At 55.5% G+C, this 21449-nt stretch overlaps 1 protein-coding gene across 1 annotated transcript in view; it reads right to left on the bottom strand.

Annotated features, from left to right (window-relative positions):
• The window catches only part of Eya2 (EYA transcriptional coactivator and phosphatase 2), a 201821-nt gene that overhangs the window by 9777 nt on the left and 170595 nt on the right, over positions 1–21449 (bottom strand). The window contains exons 11-13 of the mRNA XM_048811935.1: positions 20622–20711; positions 3279–3337; positions 905–1065 (exon numbers count right to left, since the gene is read on the bottom strand). Coding sequence (XP_048667892.1) covers positions 905–1065; positions 3279–3337; positions 20622–20711 — 310 coding nt within the window. The remainder of the gene's footprint in view (positions 1–904; positions 1066–3278; positions 3338–20621; positions 20712–21449) is intronic.

The raw sequence follows: 21449 nt of genomic DNA, 5'->3' as shown, positions 1-21449 counted from the left end.
CATGTGACAACCCGGGGACCCTGAGCCTCAGGCGGCTGCAGCTAGACCCAGAGAATCAGCCGACCCCGAGAATCGGCTGCGGACATTCTTGAGGGAGGGGAGACGGGGAAACTTGTTTGGGAACCAGTGGCTCCTGGTGCCCCATTGTCACTGAGGGAATCGTATTAAAGACACCGATTCTGAGTTAGTGGCCTGGGACGGGGCCTTGCGTTGTGCATCTCTGTCCAGCTCTGCCTGCTCTGGACCCAGCCCTGGCCCTCAGGCCGCAGGGCCCCAGCGTTCCCTGGACACCTGCTGGAGCACAGACCCTGGCCCAGCTCCTGAGTTTTGGATCAGCAGGTGTGAGGGGGCCGGAGACCCTGCATTTCTCAGGTGGAGGCCGCGCTGGTGAGGTCAGGAGGAGGAGACCGCCGTGTGGGGGAGTGGGCTCCCGGAGGCCTCCTGAGCAGAGGGATTTGCTGAGAAACTTGGGGAAAGTTGATTTTAAAATCGGGACAAACATGACCTGGGGTCCGCAGCCTTTCCCAGGAAGGGAAAATGCCTGGGCAGTCCTGGGGTCCCTCCTGCCCCTGGAGCTTACTTCACTTGGCCTTGGTAAGTTCCTACAGCCGCCTTTCACCTCCGACTCCGCGAGTCTCATTCTTTGAATTCATGAGACAAAAAACCCAGCTGACTCCGGGCTCAGTGACGCTGTCCTGGGGAGCACCTTGGTGAGCCTCAGGTCCAGCTAGGGGCACTTGACTGCGCCCAGCTCACGCTCTGGGGGCCCAGGGCTCAGGGACAGGAGGTGCCCTCTGTCCCGGGCTCCCTCCCCTTCAAAGTCAGGGAATCAAATGCTACCGGCTGGTCCTGGGGACTGTCGCTGCTTGCCCACTGCCCGTCCTGTGGAAGTCCCCGCACTCACCACCCACGTTGTCCCGGTAGGTGTTGTACATCTCCTTCACCCGCCGGTAGCGGAAGGCCAGCTTCCTCATCCAGTCCACGCCGCCGTGCACCCCGGTGCCCAGGCACAGGCCGGCCCCCGGGGCTGCGCTGTGGAAGCCGTCAGTGGAGAAGTTGTAGGTGCTGGGGAGACAGGTGAGGGCACAGCGGGATCAGTGTCCTTGCACTGGGAGACGCAGGGCCTAAGGACCCACGGGTGGCTCTGGGGTACCCGTGCGCCCCTGGATGAGCTCAGCGTGCCACGTGCGCACCTGGGAGGAGCAGCATTGGCACCCCGAGAAGGCCGCGACTCCTGCTCCTCTCTAAGCAGCCCCCACCCCTTTCTTCTGGATCAACAGAGCCTCTAGCTTCTTGGGGACACGATGGCTGCCCCTGTAGGCAGTGGCCACCCCAGGAAAGCCTCTGTCCTCTCCCTTTGGAATTCTGAGCTCCAAGGGAATTCTACAATAAACGGCTGCGATCGGATCATCCTGACGGAAGAGTCCAGTTAATCCCCACTACAGGGATCCCCAAGTCCCCTTGGGAAGGCCTGGCCCCATCTCTCCTCCCTCCTGAGTCTTCTCACAGCCGTTCTCCCGTCTTTTGTCAAAGGAGGCGCACTCCGCTGCCCGGTTGGTGCTTTGCAGATATGAACCTCGACCCCAGAGAAGCATGTAAGGCTAAGGAATTCTCTGTGTGGCCAGGAAACTTCAGAAGTGACACAAAAATGGCATTTCCAAAGGTCAAGGAAACACATCCCACTAAAAAAGGGGGCGGAAGCCATCCTCTGGGACGGCGCTGGGCACTTTTCCAGCTCATTTTCTATCGGCTGAGGAAGGGGCAGGACTTCTAGCCATCACAGCCCCTGAGTGCAGACCCCAACTCCTGGCCACCCTGCCGCCCTCCCTGTCCAGCGAGGCTCCCATCCTGCCAGGACTTATTCTTAAAGAACTCACACTGACTATCAATTTGGAGGATGCCCTGAGGAGATACCCAGAGACAGAGGCCCCCTAAGGAGGGTGGGGTGAGGTGCCCAGGGGGACCGAGGGGTCAGTCAGAGTGGGGCTCTGGAGCTGGGCTGCTCGGGTTTGGATCCTGCCTTCCCCACTCACCAGCTGTGTGAGCTTGGGCAGGTGTCTTGATCTCTCTGTGCCTCAAGTTCCTCAACTATGACAGGGGGTGACAGGAGAGTCTCTTAGGGCTGCCTCAAAGATGCCAGGGGTAACCCACAGGAAGCATTGAAAGCAGGGCAGGCGCTCAACAAGGGCCCTGAGGTTGAGTCTCCCTGCCAACCGAGCCCCTGTACCCACCAAAAAAAGAGACATGTGATGCTTGGTGCTGAGCCTATCGTAGGCTCAATATAGTGAATATTTCCTGAATGACTAAATGGGGAATTTGACTTGGGAAACACCCTCGGACAGTGGATTCCTGGCACGAGATGCCCGACGGCGCAGCCCGAGGCGGGCCCCCAGCAGCTGCAGGGGAAGCACTAACCCCGGACCCCGGTGTCTCGCGGCCTTGAGAGGGAGCCTGGCTCCCAGCGATGACTTCACGGAAACGACCCATTAACTCTGATCGGGCCGCGGGATGGCGCTGCTCCTCACCAGCCTGGGGACAGACGGATGTGCTGGACGGTGATCAGATCACTTCTGATCGTGCTGGGCTTTGGAGAGACTGGCAGAGGCCGGCAGGGACTCCGTCCTGGTCCAGGCGTGGGTGGGGAGACGCCCACACCCGTAACCAGAACCTGCTCCCCGTAGCCAGGACGGCTTGGAGGTGCCGAGCTGTGATGATTGGGGTTGGCACCGAGGAGCTGTGGTTCTGTTTGGTCACGTCTCCCAGGGGCAGGCTTGGGACATTTTGATCTCACTCCTCTGAAAGCCGCCTCGTTTTAATCAGGCAGCCGGTTACCGGATTTCCAGAAACCGTCTTAGGAGTGTGTTCCCCTGAAAACCAGGCTCACCACTGATTCGCTCAGAAAGTGTTTCTTGATTATTGACTGAATCAATTTTTTTTGTATTAAAAAATACATGCCGGCTAACGAATGTCATGAAGTCTCCAAGGGACGTGGATCAAACTCTTGATGGCAATGATTTTGGGGCGCGGGGGTGAGTTTTTACGGTGTGCACCCACAACTCCAGTAAACTGGGATGGAGAGTGAGCAACGCAGCAGAGCCCGAGGTCAGAGGTGACAGAAGAGGTGACAGAAGAGGCTGCAGAGGGGGGCGGGGTTGTGCTTTGGGTTCAGAGGGGCTCAGGTCCAGATCTGGCTAGTGACGGGCGCCTCTGGTCCTGGTGACCAGCCCTCCCCTCCTGAGAACCAACTGATGGACATTTCTGACTCCCCAGATTCCCACCTTAAATCTTGCCCGTTGTCATCCGATGAGACGTCATCAACGTGGATCTGGTCACAATCCTATGGGGAATTTGGAGAAGAGAAAGAAGAAACAGGCCTGGTGAATGTGATGGCGGCTTGCAGAGCCGGCTCCGCGAGCCACGGGGGCAGGAGAGCTGGGCCGGGAGCCAGTGCTGGGGTCCGAGGCTGGGCTTGGCCACTGGGGGTCAGAGGTGCTCCTGTGGGGTCTCCTCTCTCTTTCTCTCTGGTTTCCTATTAGGCTGCTGGTTGGCCCTGAGGGAGGTCGAGCAGAAAATTTATCACCCCAATTGGGACAGTTTTGCAAGGAAGAGGGGGCTGCGGGTGAGGCGTGTGACACTGGGGGCTGTAGGTGCAAACCTGGCCTCCCAGCCTCCCAGCCTCCAGGAAAAATGGCAGCCCTGGGCATGAGGTGGAGGCCTCACTGTCCCCTCTGCTTGGAGTCTCCTGCCTTTGCCTCCAAGAACCCCGTGTTCTCCCCGTGTTCGCTTCTGGAGGCCACCCTCTGGGTCCCAAAGTCTGTGACCACCACCCACTGAACACCGTGTCCCAGGCCTGCTGTTTCCACCCCCACGGGCCCCGCGGCCTCCTGTCTTTCCTTAGTCCTCTTCGAGTGCTCAGCGGCCACCTGTGCCCAGGGAGTTCTGTACTGGGTTCTGCACACATTTCCTCCATCAGAGAAAATTCTACGGACAGCGCAGCTCTAGAGGGCTACAGGCTGACTCCTCCGCCTGGCGGTAAGTTCAGTCGGGAGGAGCGGAGACCTCGTCATTTAGCCTGCCCTGGGTTGCACAACATGTTTTTGGAATGAGGGGCAACAGGTCAGCTCAGGGGAGCTCTGTCTGTCCAGCTCTCCCCACGTCCCTGTATCCGCGCTGTCCTTTGGAGCTGACCAAAGCCGTGGGGCGTCTACTTGCAGGTGTCCACAGTGTCTGCTGGGCTTGCTTTGCCTGTTACCTGGCCCCTGGGCATCTGATTGGAGATCTCGGACTCACAGCCTTCGTGTAAGTGGAAGGACTCAGGCCCAGCAGACCCCCGTGCTGGTGAGTGTGCGTGTTAGAGGACGCTGACTTCACAGGCCGCGGAGAACACAGGACCTACAGCACATTCCCCGGGGCCTTGGAAAAGCACCTCCCGTCTTCCCCTCAGGCTCCACAGCCCCTCAGGGGTCGCATGGCTGGCCCGGGCTGGGTTCCACGGGCTTTCCTTGATGTCAGGGGGAAAGCATTTGGGGAGGCTCTGTTTTTCTCATTTGCAAGGGGATTGTTGGGGGCGCTAAAGTGTGACAACAGTAGCGATCACATTTCGGGCTTCATAAAATACCATGACGCTCAGCTAGACACTACCTCATACTGCACCAGCTGACCCGGATCGGGTTACCCCCCAGCCAGCAACCAGGGGCCTGGGCAGTGCAACGGACCGGAGGCCCCCTTGGGATTTTGGGGAGGAGAATCCGATGCCCCTAACTCTGCCGTCCCTTCCCTAGGCATGGGGAGAGGTCCCTGACACTCACGAGGATCTTCTGCTCTCTCCTGGTCAAAGCGTGACCAACCTGTAGAGACAGACAGAGGGTTCCTGTGGCCTTGGCACAAAGGTAGCGTGTGGTGACACGGTGCTGAGGACCTGCGGCAGTGCAGGAATTTCTACGTTTATTTTGAGACGGGGCTCCCTGAGTTGTTGAGGCTGGTCTTGAACTGGTGATCCTCCCACCTTTCCTCTCAAGTAGCTGGGATTACAGGGCCACTGCACTCAGCTTGGAATGTCCACTCTCTGACCCAGAAAAACACCTGCAAGGGCTTGTGAAAGGCTGTCCATCAGCCCAGTGAGAAAAGGGGTCAGAGCCTGGCTCAATAAAGTGTGGCTTATCCGCGCTGCAGACGCCTCCCCAGCAGCTCAGGAGAAGGAAGTAAACTGGGCGCCGTGGCGCACACCTGTGATCCCAGCGGCTCTGGAGGCTGAGGCAGGAGGATGGCAAGTTCAAAGCCAGCCTCAGCAATGTCGAGGCACTAAGCATCTCAGTGAGACCCCGTCTCTCAATAAAATACGAAATAGGGCTGGGGATCGGGCTCAGTGGTTGAGTGCCCCTGAGTTCAATCCCTGGCATCCCCCACCCCCCAAAAAAGAATGAAGTAGACCTTGATGTTAGCATATTTCCAAGACGTCTGATAGAGTGAGAAAAGCAGATTAAGAGTGATACATTTAGCTGGGCACAGCGTTCACATCTGTAATCCCAGCTCCTTGGAAAGGAGGAGGCAGGGGGATGGCAAGTTCAAGACGGGCCTGAGCAACTTAGCAAGACCCTGTTTCAAAAATCAATCAATCAATAAAAAGAGCTGGGGATGGGGCTCAGTGGCAGAGCACCCCTGGGTTCAAACCCCAGCACAGAAAAAGAAAAGGTGATGCCTTCAGCATATCATGTGTCTGTATAAGAACATGTTGAAATATCATATATTTCCTATGGATATGTACATATGATAGATGAGTGGGAAAAGAAAGAGCTAGAACCCTCACATCTGACCGGAAGCAGCACTCCATATGGAAAGCACTGGGGAGAACTCTGAAGGAGAACTCCGCTGTTAGAACACTTTCATCTTCTTTAAAAAATGAGAAGAATATGTGCATGTATTGCTCTTGAGAAATTGATTAAAACTGCCTCGGCAGGGAGGAGAGACGTCTCACATGGGGAGCGCTGGACAAATTTTACACAAAGAAGCCTCTAAGCTGACTTTCGGGGCCCCTTTAACTATCCACTCCCCACATCACTTGAAGGATCTTTTAGCTTAGCAGGGCCTTCAGACCCCTCCTCCATCCAGAGTCCTGTCGCTCCTCACTTCCTTTCTGGAAAACCCTGATATCACGTTCCTCCCCTGCTCTGCACTGAACCCTGCCTCACTGCTCCCAACGACCCCCACGGCTGACACACCAGCTCATAATTGCTTGGAAACCTTGGATGACTTCCTCCCCTGTCATTCTTCCGTTTCTGAGGGACCACTCACCAAGCCTGACCTTATCTGGTTCACTGACGGCAGTTCCTTTAGGCAGAACGGCACTCATTACTCTGGATACACCGTAGTTTCGGCCACTGAGATTATAGAGGCCAAAGCTCTGCCTTCAGGAACTACCAACCAGCAGGCTGAACTTGTAGCGGCCACTCGTGCCTGCCTTCTAGCGCAGGGCAAATCCCTCACCCTTTATACTGACTCAAAATATGTCTTCCATATTCTATTATCCCATGCTGCAATATGGAAGGAGCGAGGCCTACTTACCACTAAAGGTAATGGATCACTAATTCGGCTCTTATAACCAATCTGATAGAGGCCTCCCAGTTACCCACCCAGTTGGGAGTTGTCCATTGTAGGTCCCATCAGAAGGACGGCTCCCATATCACTGAAGGCAATGCCAAGGCTGACCAGGCGGCATGGATGGCTGCTACCACTTCCGATTATGACCCCCCTGGGGGACATATAATGGCCGCTTTAGACTGTCCATCTGAAGCCCCTACTTCTTCCAGTAAGAACAAGGACCTTTTCGAGTGCCTCCCTACTCTATTCCATTCCAATTCTCAGTCTTTGACCCTCTTTTTACAGAACTTCTGCTCCCTCACCCCCTCTGACAAAGCCATGCTCCAAAATATAGCCTCTAATTGTCAGATCTGTCAGCGGACCAACCCTCATACTCCTTTAAGGCCCAAACCTTTCCCTTCCCACCAAGCCCGGGGACACATTCCTGCTGCTGACTGGCAGGTAGACTTCACCAACATGCCCACAGTACGGCGCACTAAATACCTCCTTGTCTTTGTGGACACTTTCTCTGGTTGGGTTGAGGCATTTCCCACTTCCAATAAAAAGGCTTCCACCGTAGCTTACTGACAGACATCATCCCCAGGTTTGGTATGCCTACTTCCCTACAATCGGACAATGGCCCTGAGTTTATTTCGAGGATCACACAAAAGGTCTCTCCAGCCCTCTCCTTCAAGTGGCATTTCCACTGTCCATATCGCCCCCAGGCTTCAGGGAAAGTGGAAAGGGTAAATCGTACTCTAAAGGAAGTCCTTACCAAATTGACAATGGAATTAAACTTAGACTGGGTCAAACTCCTTCCCTTGGCTTTGTTCGGATCAGAGCTCTCCCTAAGAAACCATCTCTACTGTCTCCCTTTGAGATAATGTAGGAAGACCTCTTATACCCCCTGGGCTGGTCGTTTCACAAAGACCTCTCACCCGAGATTTGTCTTTGCCTCTCTTGTTTCATCTCCGCTCGGAACTCTGGAAATATCAGGACTGGCTTCTTCCGGACCCAGACTCCTCTCCAAACACTCCTCCCTTAACACCTGGGAGTCTAGTCTATTATAATGGAGGGGAAAGGGCCTCTTGCCCCCAAATGGGAAGGCCCCTATCCTGTCATTCTCTGTACCCCCACCGCCGCCAAACTCTCCTTACCAGACAACCGTCTCACCCACTGGATTCACATTTCTAGGTTGAAGCCATAGCACCAGGAGGCCCCACCTGCTGACGACAGGACCACCCCAGAGGAACTCCAAGAGTCACCTCCTGAACCTCCCCTTTACTCCTGCTCTCCACACCCGTCTCACCCCTTTAAGTTGCGGCTCACACGGTGTTCTCCGCAGCCCAATTCCTCTTAAAGAAGGCACAATGAGCTCTCCCAACACCCTAGTCCTCTCTCTCTGCTTGTTTTTTGTGCTCTGCCTGTTTTCTGTGCTCTGTCAGGACTGGTCTTTACCCTCCTCTCCTACCATGTATCTATTCACTCTTCGGGAACGATACTCGGAACATGGCATGCAGAAGGTCCGCACAGTGGATGTAACTACTTGCTTCATCCACAACTGCACCTCTGTTTCCCCAAAATTGTCACCTTCCAGGACCTTCGTCCCTGGTAGCTGGAACTGGCCTTTCATGTGCTTCCTTTTTGATCAAACCACAGACTATTGTCATTGGTGGCCTGAGATGTATAATGGGTGCCCCTATTGGTCATGAAGGCTCCATGATGAACGCGGTAGCTATTCTTCCCACTCACTTGGCTACCTTGAAGGGTGGACTTCTAGTTACCTAAAATGGCATAAGGGCTCTTCATCCGATAACAATGGATGGTATACTTTAGATATACCTGACCCCAAGGCCAAACGTTGGGACTATGTTGAGTTTGCTGTCTATGCTCGGACAACCTCAGCCAGACCCACAGGGTGGATGACTGTTGGCCGCACCCTGATTACGCCACCTAAAGCAACCATCCAGGTAGTCGAACACATCAAGGAGTCAGAATCAAAACTTCGAGATCTTATCCATAGCCCATCCAAAGAAGATTCAGAGCCTTCAACCCCCTTAGGCCCCCCTCCCACATGGCTCAATTTGCTACACCAAACTCTTCGATTATTAAACTCCACCCCTCTTTCTGTGCCTACTTCTCAGTGCTTTCTCTGTGCTTCACTTAGTCGTCCACTTCTAGCAGCGGTCCCATTAGCGGCAGGAAATATTTCAGCAAAAACCTACAATTTCTCTAAGAAAGGACAACCCCTACATGTGACACGTATCCCACTGTGGGAAAGTTATTCCACCAATACTTCATTTCCTTTCATCTGTTTCCACCTGCCAACAATGAATCCTTTACCCATTTGTTCCTTGAGCTATAGCACCCCATTGAGCCCTGCGTTTATGCAACCTGGACATTTCCTCTGGTGTAACGGGTCTTTAAGTACCTCAACAATCAATGTCTCTGGCACCTGTTTCTTGGTTACTGTAGTTCCTCAGCTGTCTTTGTACACTCCCACCGAATTCCGATAGTTGGCCCTACCTTCCTGAACCCGCAGGGCAGTCTTTCTGCTGGTTCTGGTAGGCCTCACTTTAACAACCTCAGTGGCGAGTCTCGGACTCTCTGGTGGAGCTATAGGTCATGCTCTATGGGCATCCAATGACCTTCAGCAAAAACTACAAGAAGCACTCGATACTGCTGCTGAATCTCTGGGCTCCTTGCAGCGGCAGGTTACTTCATTGGACAAGTGGCTTTACAAGGGCGATTGATCTCCTCACTGCAGAAAAAGGGGGTACATGCCTGTTCCTCAGAGAGGAATGTTGCTACTATGTTAATGAGTCTGGGCCAATAGAAAAAAATGTTGTTAAATTGCAGGAATTATTGACCCAATTGCTCAAACCCACCTCCCCTAATCCCATAGCGGGGTTCTTCCAATCCTCTCTCTCCACGTACTTGCTGCCTCTCTTGGAGCCCCTTATTGGGATGCTCCTCTTTTGCGCTCTCTTGCCCTGCATAATGAAGTTCCTTCAAACCCAATTACAGAAAATTTCTAATCAAACTTTCAACCAGCTTCTGCTTAGGCACTACCAGCCTCTGATGACCCATGAACCCCCAACATCTCCAAGAGAACAGTTCACTCAGTGCTGAAGCTCACTACCAGGCACGATGGAATGCAACGGACATCGGACAGCGGGAGACAACGAGCCCGGAGAACCTCTTAATCTGCCATCCTGGATTCTTGAGCCTTTATGTCCTTTAAAGCCTCCTCATGGCCCTTGGCCTCTTCTCTGTCAGCCCCCCAACATGAAACTTCTGCCAAAAATTGACCTTTGCTTTAATTTTTATCTTCATCCTGTTTTTGTTCGCTCTGATCTTCTTCAGGTGCTGGTGACGCCATGTCCAGGCAACGCTTCCAGTATTTCCTAGAGTCTCTGTTACAGGACCAGTGGCTGATACCAACAATCTCCTCCATCCAGGACTGGTCCGATGCCATCGACGACTTGTGGCTTCAGGGAACCTTCATAGACTTCACCCCTATGGAAGTAGCTGTCTATAGCCACTGGGTTCTATTTTTGGCTGCCATGATATCCCCAGACCTGCCCCCCAACATTCCTCCACTTCCCCTTCTAGGCCCCATGCCGCCCCCACACAGCAGGAAGCACCCAGATCTGACCAACGACGCCCCACTTCCTAAGAAAACAAAAAGGGAGGAATGTTGGGCATTCACATTCGTATAACGGCAGCCGCACCCCAGAAAAAAACCCCAACAAGGCGCCTGAGGACCTTCTCTTCCTACTTTCCCTTTTCCACTGGCGCGAAAAGTTCCCGCGGGCGCCAGTTCTCCCGCCGGCACCAATATTTCAAATCTCGCTGGCGGGGAACCTTAGCCCCAATAAGAATTAATTCCTGGGCTCTGGAACTGACATCTGGAAGAACTTGCCAATAAACGGGTGGCCCGCCATTTACCTCAGCCCTGCCACCTCTCCTTAGATCTATATAAGCCCACAGCCTTTTGCAACAAAGTGGAACTCTCCCCGGCAAAGTGTCTTGCGTGGAGGCTTCTTTCAGGGAGGAGCTGACATTAGTGAGAGCTTCCCATGTGCCCGGGACTGGGCTCAGCTCTTCACCAGGTCGGGAGGGAGGCACCTGGTGACCTGTCCTGCAGAGAGAGTGAGGGAGAGGGAGGAGAAAGTGTCTCCCCCCCCAGACGCTGAAGTCTCAGCCCTACCATCTGTGACTTTATTTGGACACAGGATCTTTGGAGGTCACTGAAGATGAGGCACGGGGTGGGGGGCTCTAGCCCACATGACAACATCCCTATAAAAAGGGGACATTTGGAGCAGATACGGACCAGAGGAAGAATGCCATGTGAGATGAGGACAAAGGCGGGTGACACCTCTCCCAGCCAGGGGCCGTCGCAGACCAGCGGGAGGAGGAGGGGATTTTCCTCAGGGCCCTTGGGAGGACCCCCCCCCCCCTCGATCTTGGACTTCTGGTCTCCTGTTCCTGTGGCTCACACCACCTGGTCTTGGACACTTGGTGACACAGACCTGACACGGAGCCCAGGGTGCAGTGGGCAGAGCAGCCGGGTCTGAATGCAGGAGGCCTCTGCTGCAGAGCTGTGTCCCCAGAGACGCATCCACCCGGACAGGAGAAGGGCACGTGGCCCTGGTGTCCCATGTGCATGTCAATCACCCATGCGCGGCCACGCCCCATCCTGGGGCCACTGCGGACTCCTCGCCTTCCCTCGCAGCCCTCCACAGGCCGGCCAGCAAGCCCCTGGCCCTCCCTTCAGCACGCACCTCGACGGCCATGCCCCCCTCCTCACAGCCCTCACCAGGGCCCAGCTGCTGCCACCCCCACCTAGCCCCAAGGTGGCCTTTGATCCGTTGGTGGACACGCGGTTTACTGGAGCAGGCAGGGTGCATCAAGTACGCGCCCCAGCGGCTTTCGCAGTGTGTTGAGATGAGATGGCGGCGCAGCCCTCAGAGCCTGGAGCACGGACCATTGGGCCCTTTACAGAGCAGCTTGCCCTAGCCGGCCGAGACCACTGCAGTCCCCTCCTCCTCTCCCTGCTCCTGCCCCTGCCCCCCCTACTCCCCCTACCCCATCTCCGTCCAGCAGCCAGGTGGGCGCTGCTGAACCCTAAGTCAGATCATGCTCTTCTCTTGCTCCAAACCCCACAATGGTTCCACCTCTCTCCAAGTACCAGTGTCACTGTCATAGCCATCACAGGGAGCCTGCCCCACCTGCTGCACACCCTCATGCTGGCTACCACTTTGACCGCATCTCCTGCACCCCTCTCCTAGCCTCCTGCTAGTCTTTCAACAGATGGCACATCCTGCCACAGGGCCTTTGCACTCCCTGTTCCTCTGCCTTGAATGCCTTTCCCATCTTTTCCCATCTGTCAAAAGCCTGCCAACGGCTTTGTTTATTTTCTTCTTCTTCTTCTTTTTTTGTAAAAAAGTCCCCCAACCCTGGGGTGGGGGATATAGCTCAGAAGGAAGAGTGTTTGCCTTGCATACACAAGGCCCTGGGTTCAATCCCCAGCATAAAAAAAAAAAAAAATTGTCACCCAACCCTATCCCAGGTCAGTCTGGGTGACTTCAGTTTTCCCTTTTCTTACTGTGTGGGCCTCTAGGGCTAACTTGGGCCTAGTACAATGACCATTTTTCTTCTTTCATCTACTAACTCAGAAAAGTCCAAAGATACTGCCTATTTTTTTTTAATCAATAGGGCAGATAAAGGCACAGATTCTGGGGCCTGGATTCAAATTCTGGCTCTGCAACTTACTGACTGTGTAACCTTGGCTTCCCCAGGGTGGCTGAGCTATGGACATACCTACCCTGCAGGGGACATAAGGACTCAGTGAGTGGACACAGGCGAAGCCATTGAAAAGCAGAAGTGTTGCTCTTACTGCCATTTTGAGTTGGATAGGTCCAAGCTCTGCCTGGCACAGAGTTCCAGGGGATTCACAAACAGAGCAGACGTGCACTGCTCAGTCAGACCGCCCAGAGGTCAGGATGCTGCTGATGCATCTGGGATCAAGTTCACGCCCCCGGGGTGTTGGGTGGGCGTTTGAATGCCCGTCCCTGGGCTGCACATTATTGGGTGTGGGATCTTGAGCAAGTCACTTAACACCTTTGAGTCTTCAGATTTTTAAATCGCTGTTTTAGTTCAGAATAGGTGGAGACGCGGCAGGGACCGTAGGAGAGCTCTCAGGCACCCTCCCGGTCCCCTGGGTTGCCCTCTGTCCCCACAGGCTACCTTTCTTGTATCTTGTGACACATTTTGCTACACTATTGTTGGCTCCTGTTAACCCTGGGGTCGGATTTCCAGAGCTTTCCCGCAGTGTCTGCTTTCTGTTCCAGGGTCCCATCAGGAGGGCACCTGGGATCGGTGTCAGGGCTCCCTGGGCTCCTCTGGGCTGCGGCAGATTCTGACTTTCCTTGCTCCTGAGGAGCTCACTTGGCAGAGCGTCTCTCAGTTGGGATTTATGTGCGGTTCTTCTTGGGGCTGGCCTGGGTCAGGGGCCTGGGTGGGGGTCAGCGAAGGGAAACGCCCTCCCTCCCCCAGAGCGAGGGCCTGTACCATCCCCACAACGTACCACTGCTGCAGTGGACTGTGGCCCCTGGCTGAGGTGCGGCCCCTCGGGCGTCATCTGTACGGTCCCTCTCCCCTTCTGAACTGTATTTTGGAAGGAAGTCTCCAGGCGGGGCTCACACGGGGGTGATATCTGCGTACATTATTTGGGGCGTTTTGGCATGAGACCCTTGTCTATTCCCCACTGATTTGTTTTTGTATTCGTTCATCTCGATCAGCCTGGACTTAGGGTTACTACTTGATATTCTGGGTTAGAGTCAATACCGTGTTAGATATTTTATGACTAAGTTGTTTGAAGCTCTCAGCTGGATCCCGTGCCCCTTCCGTACAACCTGTCATGGTGGGGTTTTAAGCACATCTTAACTTTCAGCCCCTGTCGGATGCTCCTGGCCCATCCCGTCCACCCCTGCTCCAGCCCACACCAGCCATCTCTCCAGGGAGCTCCGGTCCTTTGATTGGAAGATGGTGTTACAGACTAAGACCTGGACCCTGGTGGCTCATTGTGATAGGGGGGTCATTGCCCTGGGCCTTCTCGGTGACAGGACAAGGTCACTGGTCTTGTTTTGTGTTTTTAAATTCTGAAAAATGGCCAGTACGCCTGCCTGCCGGAGTGTTCTGAGGCGGGGGCAGGCCCTCAGAAGCTGGTCCAAATGCATCCTTTCACCGTGTGGAAACTGGAGTCCCCCAGGACCTCAGGGAGCCTGTGTAAAGAGAGGCAGGGGAGGTCCCATCTGCTGGGACGGCAGGAACACCCCAACTTTCATGGGGATGCAATGTGTCCAATTGTCCATAAGCTCGGAATGTAGCTTTAGTGTCAGGGTGACAGCAGTCTTTCAAAGCCTGGAGGGGACATTCTGTCTTCCTCTTGGCTGTGTACTTTGTGTAGAGTGGGACTGAACTTTCCTGGAAGGTTTGTCGGAGCTCTGGTTTCAAACCAGAGGGACCCAGTGCCATTTTGGGGGAGAACAACTTTAGCAGTCTGACACTCTCTTGTGATCATTTTTTAAATTTATTCTTTATTTCCCTTCGGCTCATTTTGATAATCCACATCTTTCTGAAGGTGTCAGTTTCATCTGGCTTCTCCAACTCACAGCAACGTATCTGCCCGTGGCGGCTGCATGATTGACACAGACGAACCTGCGGTAACGCTGCTCTTTTCACACTGGGTGACTTGTCCCCTGTCCCTCACCATGCTGGCCCAAGGCTCGTCTGTTTTCATGGCCTCTCGACCACCAGTCCTCATGAATTTCCTGGCTCACCTTCTCCTGCACCCCCAGGGTTGACACTTCAGAATTCTTGCTGTGCCTGTCTGAGCGCTGGCTCAGTGAGTCCCGTGACTTTTGTCATCAGCTCTTGGAGACGAGGTGCAGAACAGACACTGTTGACAGACTGGCTTTACAAAAATGACTCCTGTCGCCCGAGGAGCTTCCTGGCCACTCTTCCTCCTTCAGGGAGGTGTACTTTAAAAGTGAGATTGCTGACCCCTCACCCTGGCTGCAGGCAGGTGTCCTTCCTCTCTCCCCTCTAGAGCAGCCCGAGGGGTGCGCTGCCTGGCGGGGACCCGGGCTGTCTTCCCTTGCTGTCTCCATGTTCAGTTGTCCCGAGAGCACACAGGGCTTGGCCTGCGCTGTCTTTGTGGCCAATCGGGAAGGACACTGCGAGAGCAGCTCAGACCTAACACAGTGACATACTCTCCCCAAGGCTCCTGCGGAACTGTGACTCAGATGGTCAGCAGCCACGGCCACCCCGATTCCAGCAGCTTCTGACCCTGCCAGCCTGGTCGGTCCCAAAGCTCCGGGGCTCCCGGCCCACCAGGCTGCCAGGCTGCTCCGGAAGCCTCCCAGGGCTGCCCCCCCGGGACCCTCATGTTCCCCTTGTTCCTGGCTGAGGGTCCCACCAACGCTCTGCTGATCCTCATTCACAAGTCACCTCAAACGGGCGACCTCCACGAGGATGAACACCCCAGACCCCCACCGCGTCCGCTGGCTCTTGGAGTTTGTCCTCGCTGGGCTCAGTGTCCTGTCTGTGAAACGCAGGTGGGGGTGAGGACTCAGGGAGGTCCGTGGGCGGGGTGCCAGGTGCAGTCGGGGGCGTGGTGCGCGTCGCCGTGGGGTTTTTGGTGCCCGTTGTCCCGTCTCTGCAGCGGGGGCGCCGGTCTCCGGTGGCTGTCGGCTTACACGATGAGGGACAGGCAGGTGGCTCTTCAGTCACCAGATGGCACCTGTCGGCTACCTCTGGGATGGTGCCCATGACCTCCATGTGTGCCCACGCCCAGCCCCCACCGTGTCATGACCCCTCGTCACACCGTCCTTGTCCTTCTTTCTGGAAGCGCGTTAGGGTCCCTGCGCTGCTCTGACGCTGAGGAGTCCGCGGGCCGCGGGGCTGGAGGCCTCAGGCTGGAGGCCGTTACCCAGGCCCGGGTGGGGGCTCTCAGCCGCCGTCTGCGTTTGCCCCGGGGTGTCCCTTCCTCTGGGGTCAGATCCCCGCCTTTCCGGCTGCTCCGACGCCTCCTCTGCCCGGTCCCCGTGGAGCCGCTGCCCACGGCCTCTAGAGGCCTGAGCTTCCCACCGACTCTTCTTTCTCAGGCCCGGGGCACAGCAGGGGACGCGGTGAAGAACGCAGCTCCCAGGGTCCCAACGCCGCCTCTGAGACAAGGTCACGCGAAGACACGGCGAGACGGTGGCTGTCCACCACCAGGAAGAGGCCTCTCAGCAGAAGCCAAGCGCCCCGGCATCTTGACCACGGGCGTGCAGCCTCCAGATGCTGAGAAAGACGCCCTGCTGTCAGGCCTGTCACGGAGCAGGCGGCACAGTGGGGACAGACGGGCTCCCACACCAGGCTGCGCATCCGCACCCAGGAGGTGCCAGCTGTTGTGATCACTGTGGCCACCTCTGTCACAGCTGAGGTGCAGGTCACTGTGGCCACCTCTGTCACAGCTGAGGTGCAGTCATGGCTTAGAGATCCAAGACTTCAGAGCCGCACCGACAGAACTTTCTACAACGAGGTAGACATTCTCTGTCCTAAATGACGGTCACCAGTCACATGTGTTCTTTACCCTAAAGTCACCTCAAATCAAACACGATAACAAATCCAGTGTCTCAGCCGCACTGGCCCCGGGTCAGGGGCTCAGCACGTCGGGTGCCCACCCAGGGCAGGCGGTGGCGCTACTGGACAGAGCACAGCAGACCGCTCCCACGGCCGGAGCCTCCACGGGTCAGCCTGGCCCAGACGGGGCTTCCAGAGGGGTTTTGGCTGATGTTCGGTGTGAAATGTGTATCACACAGCTTTACACCACGAAGACAGATTTCTAGACAGTTCCCCACTACTGTTTATGATGCGCCTTACTCTTACTCCACTTTATTCCCTTTTAAAATCATTAAAAATTGTTACCTAAGACACTGTCGGGGTGTGGGCCCCCTTTCCTTTCTTTTGAGATGGGGACTTGTCATGTTGCCTGGTTGTCCTGGACTCCTGGGTTCAGGGGACTCCCCCGCCTCAGCCCCCGAGGAGTGGGACTACACGCGTGGCCACCGCATCCCCCGCTTTGACTGGCCACAAGCAGCTCCGTCACGAGGGCAAGCGGGCTGGGCGTGGGGGCGGCGGCTGTGGGTAGTTGCCGCAAGACTTCAGTGAGCCGCTGTGATGGGGGGCCCCTGTCACAGGGTGCCACGCCTCTGTGTGCCTTGCTGTGAGGGTAGTAGGGAAGCTAGCTCTGTTTTCCAGATTCACAGTAACACAAATGCCTACGAAGAAAATGGAACAATCCCGGTAGGTGGCACCCTCTCGCCTGTCCCTGGGGTGCTCGGAGCCCAGGCCGTGGGACCCTGTGCTGGCCCCCTTCATCGTTACCACCCAGAGGTGGGGCTTCCCCTCGGCTCATTAACAGAGGAGGAGACTGGGGCTCAGAGAGGCGGAGCAGCTGGCCCAGGTCACACAGCCAGGGGAAGGTGGAGCCCTGGGTGCACATCCCCACGACCCTGACCGGTCCTCGTGCCTCTGGGCTCTCCTCTGGGAGTGCTGCCACCTAGGGTCCTGAGAGCCAGTGACCTGGCCCAGACATCTGCTTCTCTTCTTCCCTGGGCAGCCACAGCGAGCCTGTCATGTCATTGAAAGGTCTCCAGTGGCCCCTTGTCACCCTTAGGGTGTGATCCAAAGGCCCTGCCCCAGTGCCCGCCCCAGCCCTTCCTGCCCCTCCACTCAGCGGCACTGGCCTCCTTCCTCTCCCTGGAACCCACTGACCTTGGACATGCCTCAGGACCTTTGCACTGCTGTCCTTCTGTCTGGAACGTCTTCCAGATGCCCACGTGGCCCCTCTCTCTCACCTCTGCAGGTGTCTGTTTAAATGTCAGAGGACTTTCCTGGCGAGACAATACCCCATGACAGCAGCTCCTGTGCCCTGCCTTTCTTGGTCTCTTTCGACAGCTCCTTATTGGACATGATGGTATATATTCAGTTCTTTATGGTCTGCCTCCCGACTAAGAGACCAGTGCCTTGAGGTCATGGGTCTCCTTCCCACTGGGGACTGAACTCAAGGGTGTTCTACTACCTGCTTACACCCCACCCCTTTCAGAAAATTAAAACATATTTTGAGACAGGATCTCACTAAGTAGCTGAGGCTGGCCTTGAATTTTTGATCCTCCTGCCTCAGCCTCCTGAGTAGGAGGACGTATGCTGGCCTCTGGCTGTGTTTTGAGTGTGGTTGAGGCCGCAGCACTTAGCCGGGGATAACTTCTCGAGGAGGAGCTGCTGGAGGCAGGAAGGGATCTCCTTATTTGCAGGTGGCACTGCGGATCTGACTTTGCTCCCTGAGCGGGTCCATCTGAGGGAGCGGCCTGGAGCTGGCCTCGGCAGGCCACGGGCCCTCCCTGCCTGGCCTCCCGGGAGCCTGGGGCTGCTGCTTGCCTTCTGACAGGCGCCTGCACCGACAAACAGTAGCTTTCACTTGTGGGAGTCTGAACTTCTCCCTGGTGTAACCTGGTTTCAATTCTGCGACGTGCCCTGGGGGCTCCTGGCACTGGGACATTTTTGAAAAAACATTAGAGAATAAAAACAAACTGGCTTCCCCGAGTAGCTCCAGCTGGTGATCAAGACCCTTCACAAGAGGTGGGACCGAGACTTGGACTTTGGGGCCAGCAAGAAAGAGCAGAGGGAGAGGGATTCCGAAGACATGGCCTGGAGCCCGCGGGAATCCCGCAGGCCAGCCCCGGTCCGCGGCAAGCCTCCTGCGCCCTTGGGAGCCTCGGGCACCTGTGATGCGAGGAGGGTGCCCACGGCATGCCCACGCCCCCTGCTTTACTCATCTACTGACCACACACGGGCAGACCACGCCAGGAGTCCTGCCAGCCTCTGCCCCCCCCCCCCACTTCAGCAAGTCCCTGGGCTTCACCTTGTCCCCAAAGCCCTTCCTGACCCCTGGTTCCAACCCACTGTTCTCCCCTGCTTGGTCGCCTCCGGCCACCTCTTCACCTGCTCCCACCCCCACGCCTCCCGCCCACCGCCCACTCTCCATGCAGCAGCCAGAGTGGTCTTTGGAAAACCAGGTCATGTGGCCTCTCTTGCTTAGTGTCCCCTCTCCCGTGGCTCTGCACAGCACTTGGGATAAGCTGATTCCTACGGCACCTCCCTCTCCAGACTCGTCCTCCTGGCTGTCCCTAAACAGTCACCGAGTTCCTGTGCTCACCCCAGGCCCTTGGCACTTGCTGTCCCACCTGCTGGGATCGATGTCTGGCCGGTGCCTGCCCTTGCTCTCCTGGAGCACCGTCCCTGGAGGACGCCATCCGCCCACCACCGCTCTCATCTCTGACCTTTGATGTTCCTTGCACCCCTTCTGCTGTCGCAGACCGTCTCACTTTCGGATTTGATCGGCTGTTTCTGCCTGGGCCCTGGGGGTTTATGCAAATCAGGGTGCCCCGGTGCACACGGAGCCGACTCGGAGACGGGCAAACAGGAGATCTACTCTGGACTTTTTGACTGCGAGGGCCTGCCGTGCCCCCCTTTTTATTCTAAAGCAAGTTAGGTTTTGATATTTCCAGTCAGCTCCAGAAACACTTGCTGAATTTAATGGCCATTAAACAAACAAACAAACAAACAAACAAACAAACCCTCCCCAGCTCTCACTCTCTTCCTGTTCTCCCCCAGCCATAGGAGGGCGCTAAAGAGCACCTGCACCTTGCTTTTGGCCAAGGACAGCACTGGCCTCGATGCCAGAGGTGTTCTCCCTGACACCGAGGCTCCTCCTTACTCACGTTTCCACCCAGACCCTTTCCTTGAATTGGGTTCTCACTGGGCAGAGAACATCGAGTCCATCTTTTGGATGGAAAGACTGGGGCCCTAGGGGCTTGCACAAGACAGAACCCAAGACTGCAAGGATTCCTGTCTCTAGCCTGAGGACCTTTCCTGATGATGAATATTCATACTGCCCTGGGCGGGGACAGGTTTGGAATCCACACCTTTATATTTCAGCTCTACAGCTCAGTCCCAGGGATTTTCTAGAGACCGAGAAAAACTATTCCTAGTAGGATAAACAGAATTGTTCTTTCACATAGAGTTTCATTGTAAGATGCCTTTATTTTTCAATCTGTTGAGCCAATAAACCTGATTGTGATAATCTACAAAGCCAGAAGGGCCTCACACTAATCTTTTTCTATGACTCCAACCTTTCTTCACCTGAGGAGAGCTGCTTGTTCCTCCATTTGAGGGAAGTAATTTATATTTCCCTTCTTGCTTTGGTTACCAGGAAGCTCAGATTCACTCTGAACATGACAAAAGCAGTTCTGAGCCTGAATTTTTAAAAAATTCATGACACAGCTCTTTATCCCTTTGCTTAAATAGTTCTCTTTTAAATATGTTTTCCATTTGACGTCCTTCCTGAATCTTTCCGACAGAGACTGTTGGAAATAAATGAGTTAAGTTTATTTCCGAAGCTGCCCCCGCTCCTTCCTACCTCCCTTGCATTTTGCCTGGGGGCTCCGGAGCAGATACACTAAATAAGATGAGTCCCTCCGCTGGCTCTCACTCTCTTTCTTTGTAAAACATGCTTTCAGGGGAATGTAAATCGTCTTTAAAAGCTTCCATCCTGGCCCACTGCTGACCATCGCTGACCCAGGAGGATCTGCCCTAATTTGCCTTAATAAACTTATTAAATAGCAAATTTCAGGAGGAAGAAGCGACACGGCCCTTATTGGATTAGCAGGACTGCCCGTGGACATCGCCGGGGCAGGGAGAAGGCCCGAGAGCTGCGCAGGAAGGCAGGGAGATGGTCCGGCCAAGTGTTTCCAATAAGCCATTGTCGGCCGAGTTCTGGGTCTTCCTGGGGGTTGCTAGAAAAGTTTCAAGCCTCTAAAAGAAAAAGATGTAAAGAGGAAAGAAAAGAAAGAAGTGATGGAAAGAAGCATCTGCTCTCCCCTCGAGGAGGTGATTAAATGTGGCAACTCCTACGGGGACCAGGGACTGCAAACCTCCAGGTCGTTGAAGAAGAGGTGTGTGTCCGCCAGGTTGAAGATCATCTCCTCCATCATCAGGCCGATGCGCACGGACGTCGTGGTGTCCTGTGGGAAAGAGAAGGCACAGTCCCATGCAGGCGCAGCCTCTGGGTCTCAGCCTCCTTGCCCACCCCTGAGGGCAGCTTGGGTCCTTCTCCTCGGCCAGCTCTCGAGCGGCCTGGAGTGTGCCCGTGGGGGCCGGGCTGCTGACGGCGCACAGCCTCCAGGGCCGGCTTCTAGTTCATATCCACCTGCTCCAGTGTTAAGTCTCCTGCAAACACCCGGCTCTGCAGACACCTCAGTGACCGTGTCACAAGGACACATCCTACAGAAGTGGCCGTAGCCAGCGTGGGCGACAAGACCTTGCTTTGACCGTCACCTTTAATCCCTCCTCTCTCCTCTGTGCCTTCCCAAAGTAACTACTGTCCTGACTCTGGAGCACCCACTCAGATCTTGGTAAATACGTCAGCGCCCAGGGACAGCACTGTTTGGTTTTGTGGGACGCCGGGAAGGCTTCAGGGGAGGTGCGTGGGCACTGGGAGGGCCTGACCGTTGGTCTACAAACTTGGCGATCAGAAAGAGTCTGCTGTCCCCAGTACAGTGTCCCTGTTGAACTCAGGTGTGACCATGTGACTGGCTTTGGATGATACTACGTGGGCAGAAGTGGAGTTTCCCTTTTGGCCAGGGGCTCCGTGAGCTGATGCACGGTGCGTCCAGCTTGTTTTCTTCCCACTTCACAGGAAGGAACGTGCTCTGGATGAAGGCTATTCTGTCTACCTGGGTTTCAGGGTAAAGGGGGCACGA

This window comes from Marmota marmota, unplaced genomic scaffold (genome assembly GCF_001458135.2).
Source record: "Marmota marmota marmota unplaced genomic scaffold, marMar, whole genome shotgun sequence".
Classification (NCBI taxonomy): domain Eukaryota; kingdom Metazoa; phylum Chordata; class Mammalia; order Rodentia; family Sciuridae; genus Marmota; species Marmota marmota.
The sequence above is the reverse complement of the archived record's forward strand: the minus strand, read 5'-3'. Positions and strand labels throughout refer to the sequence as shown.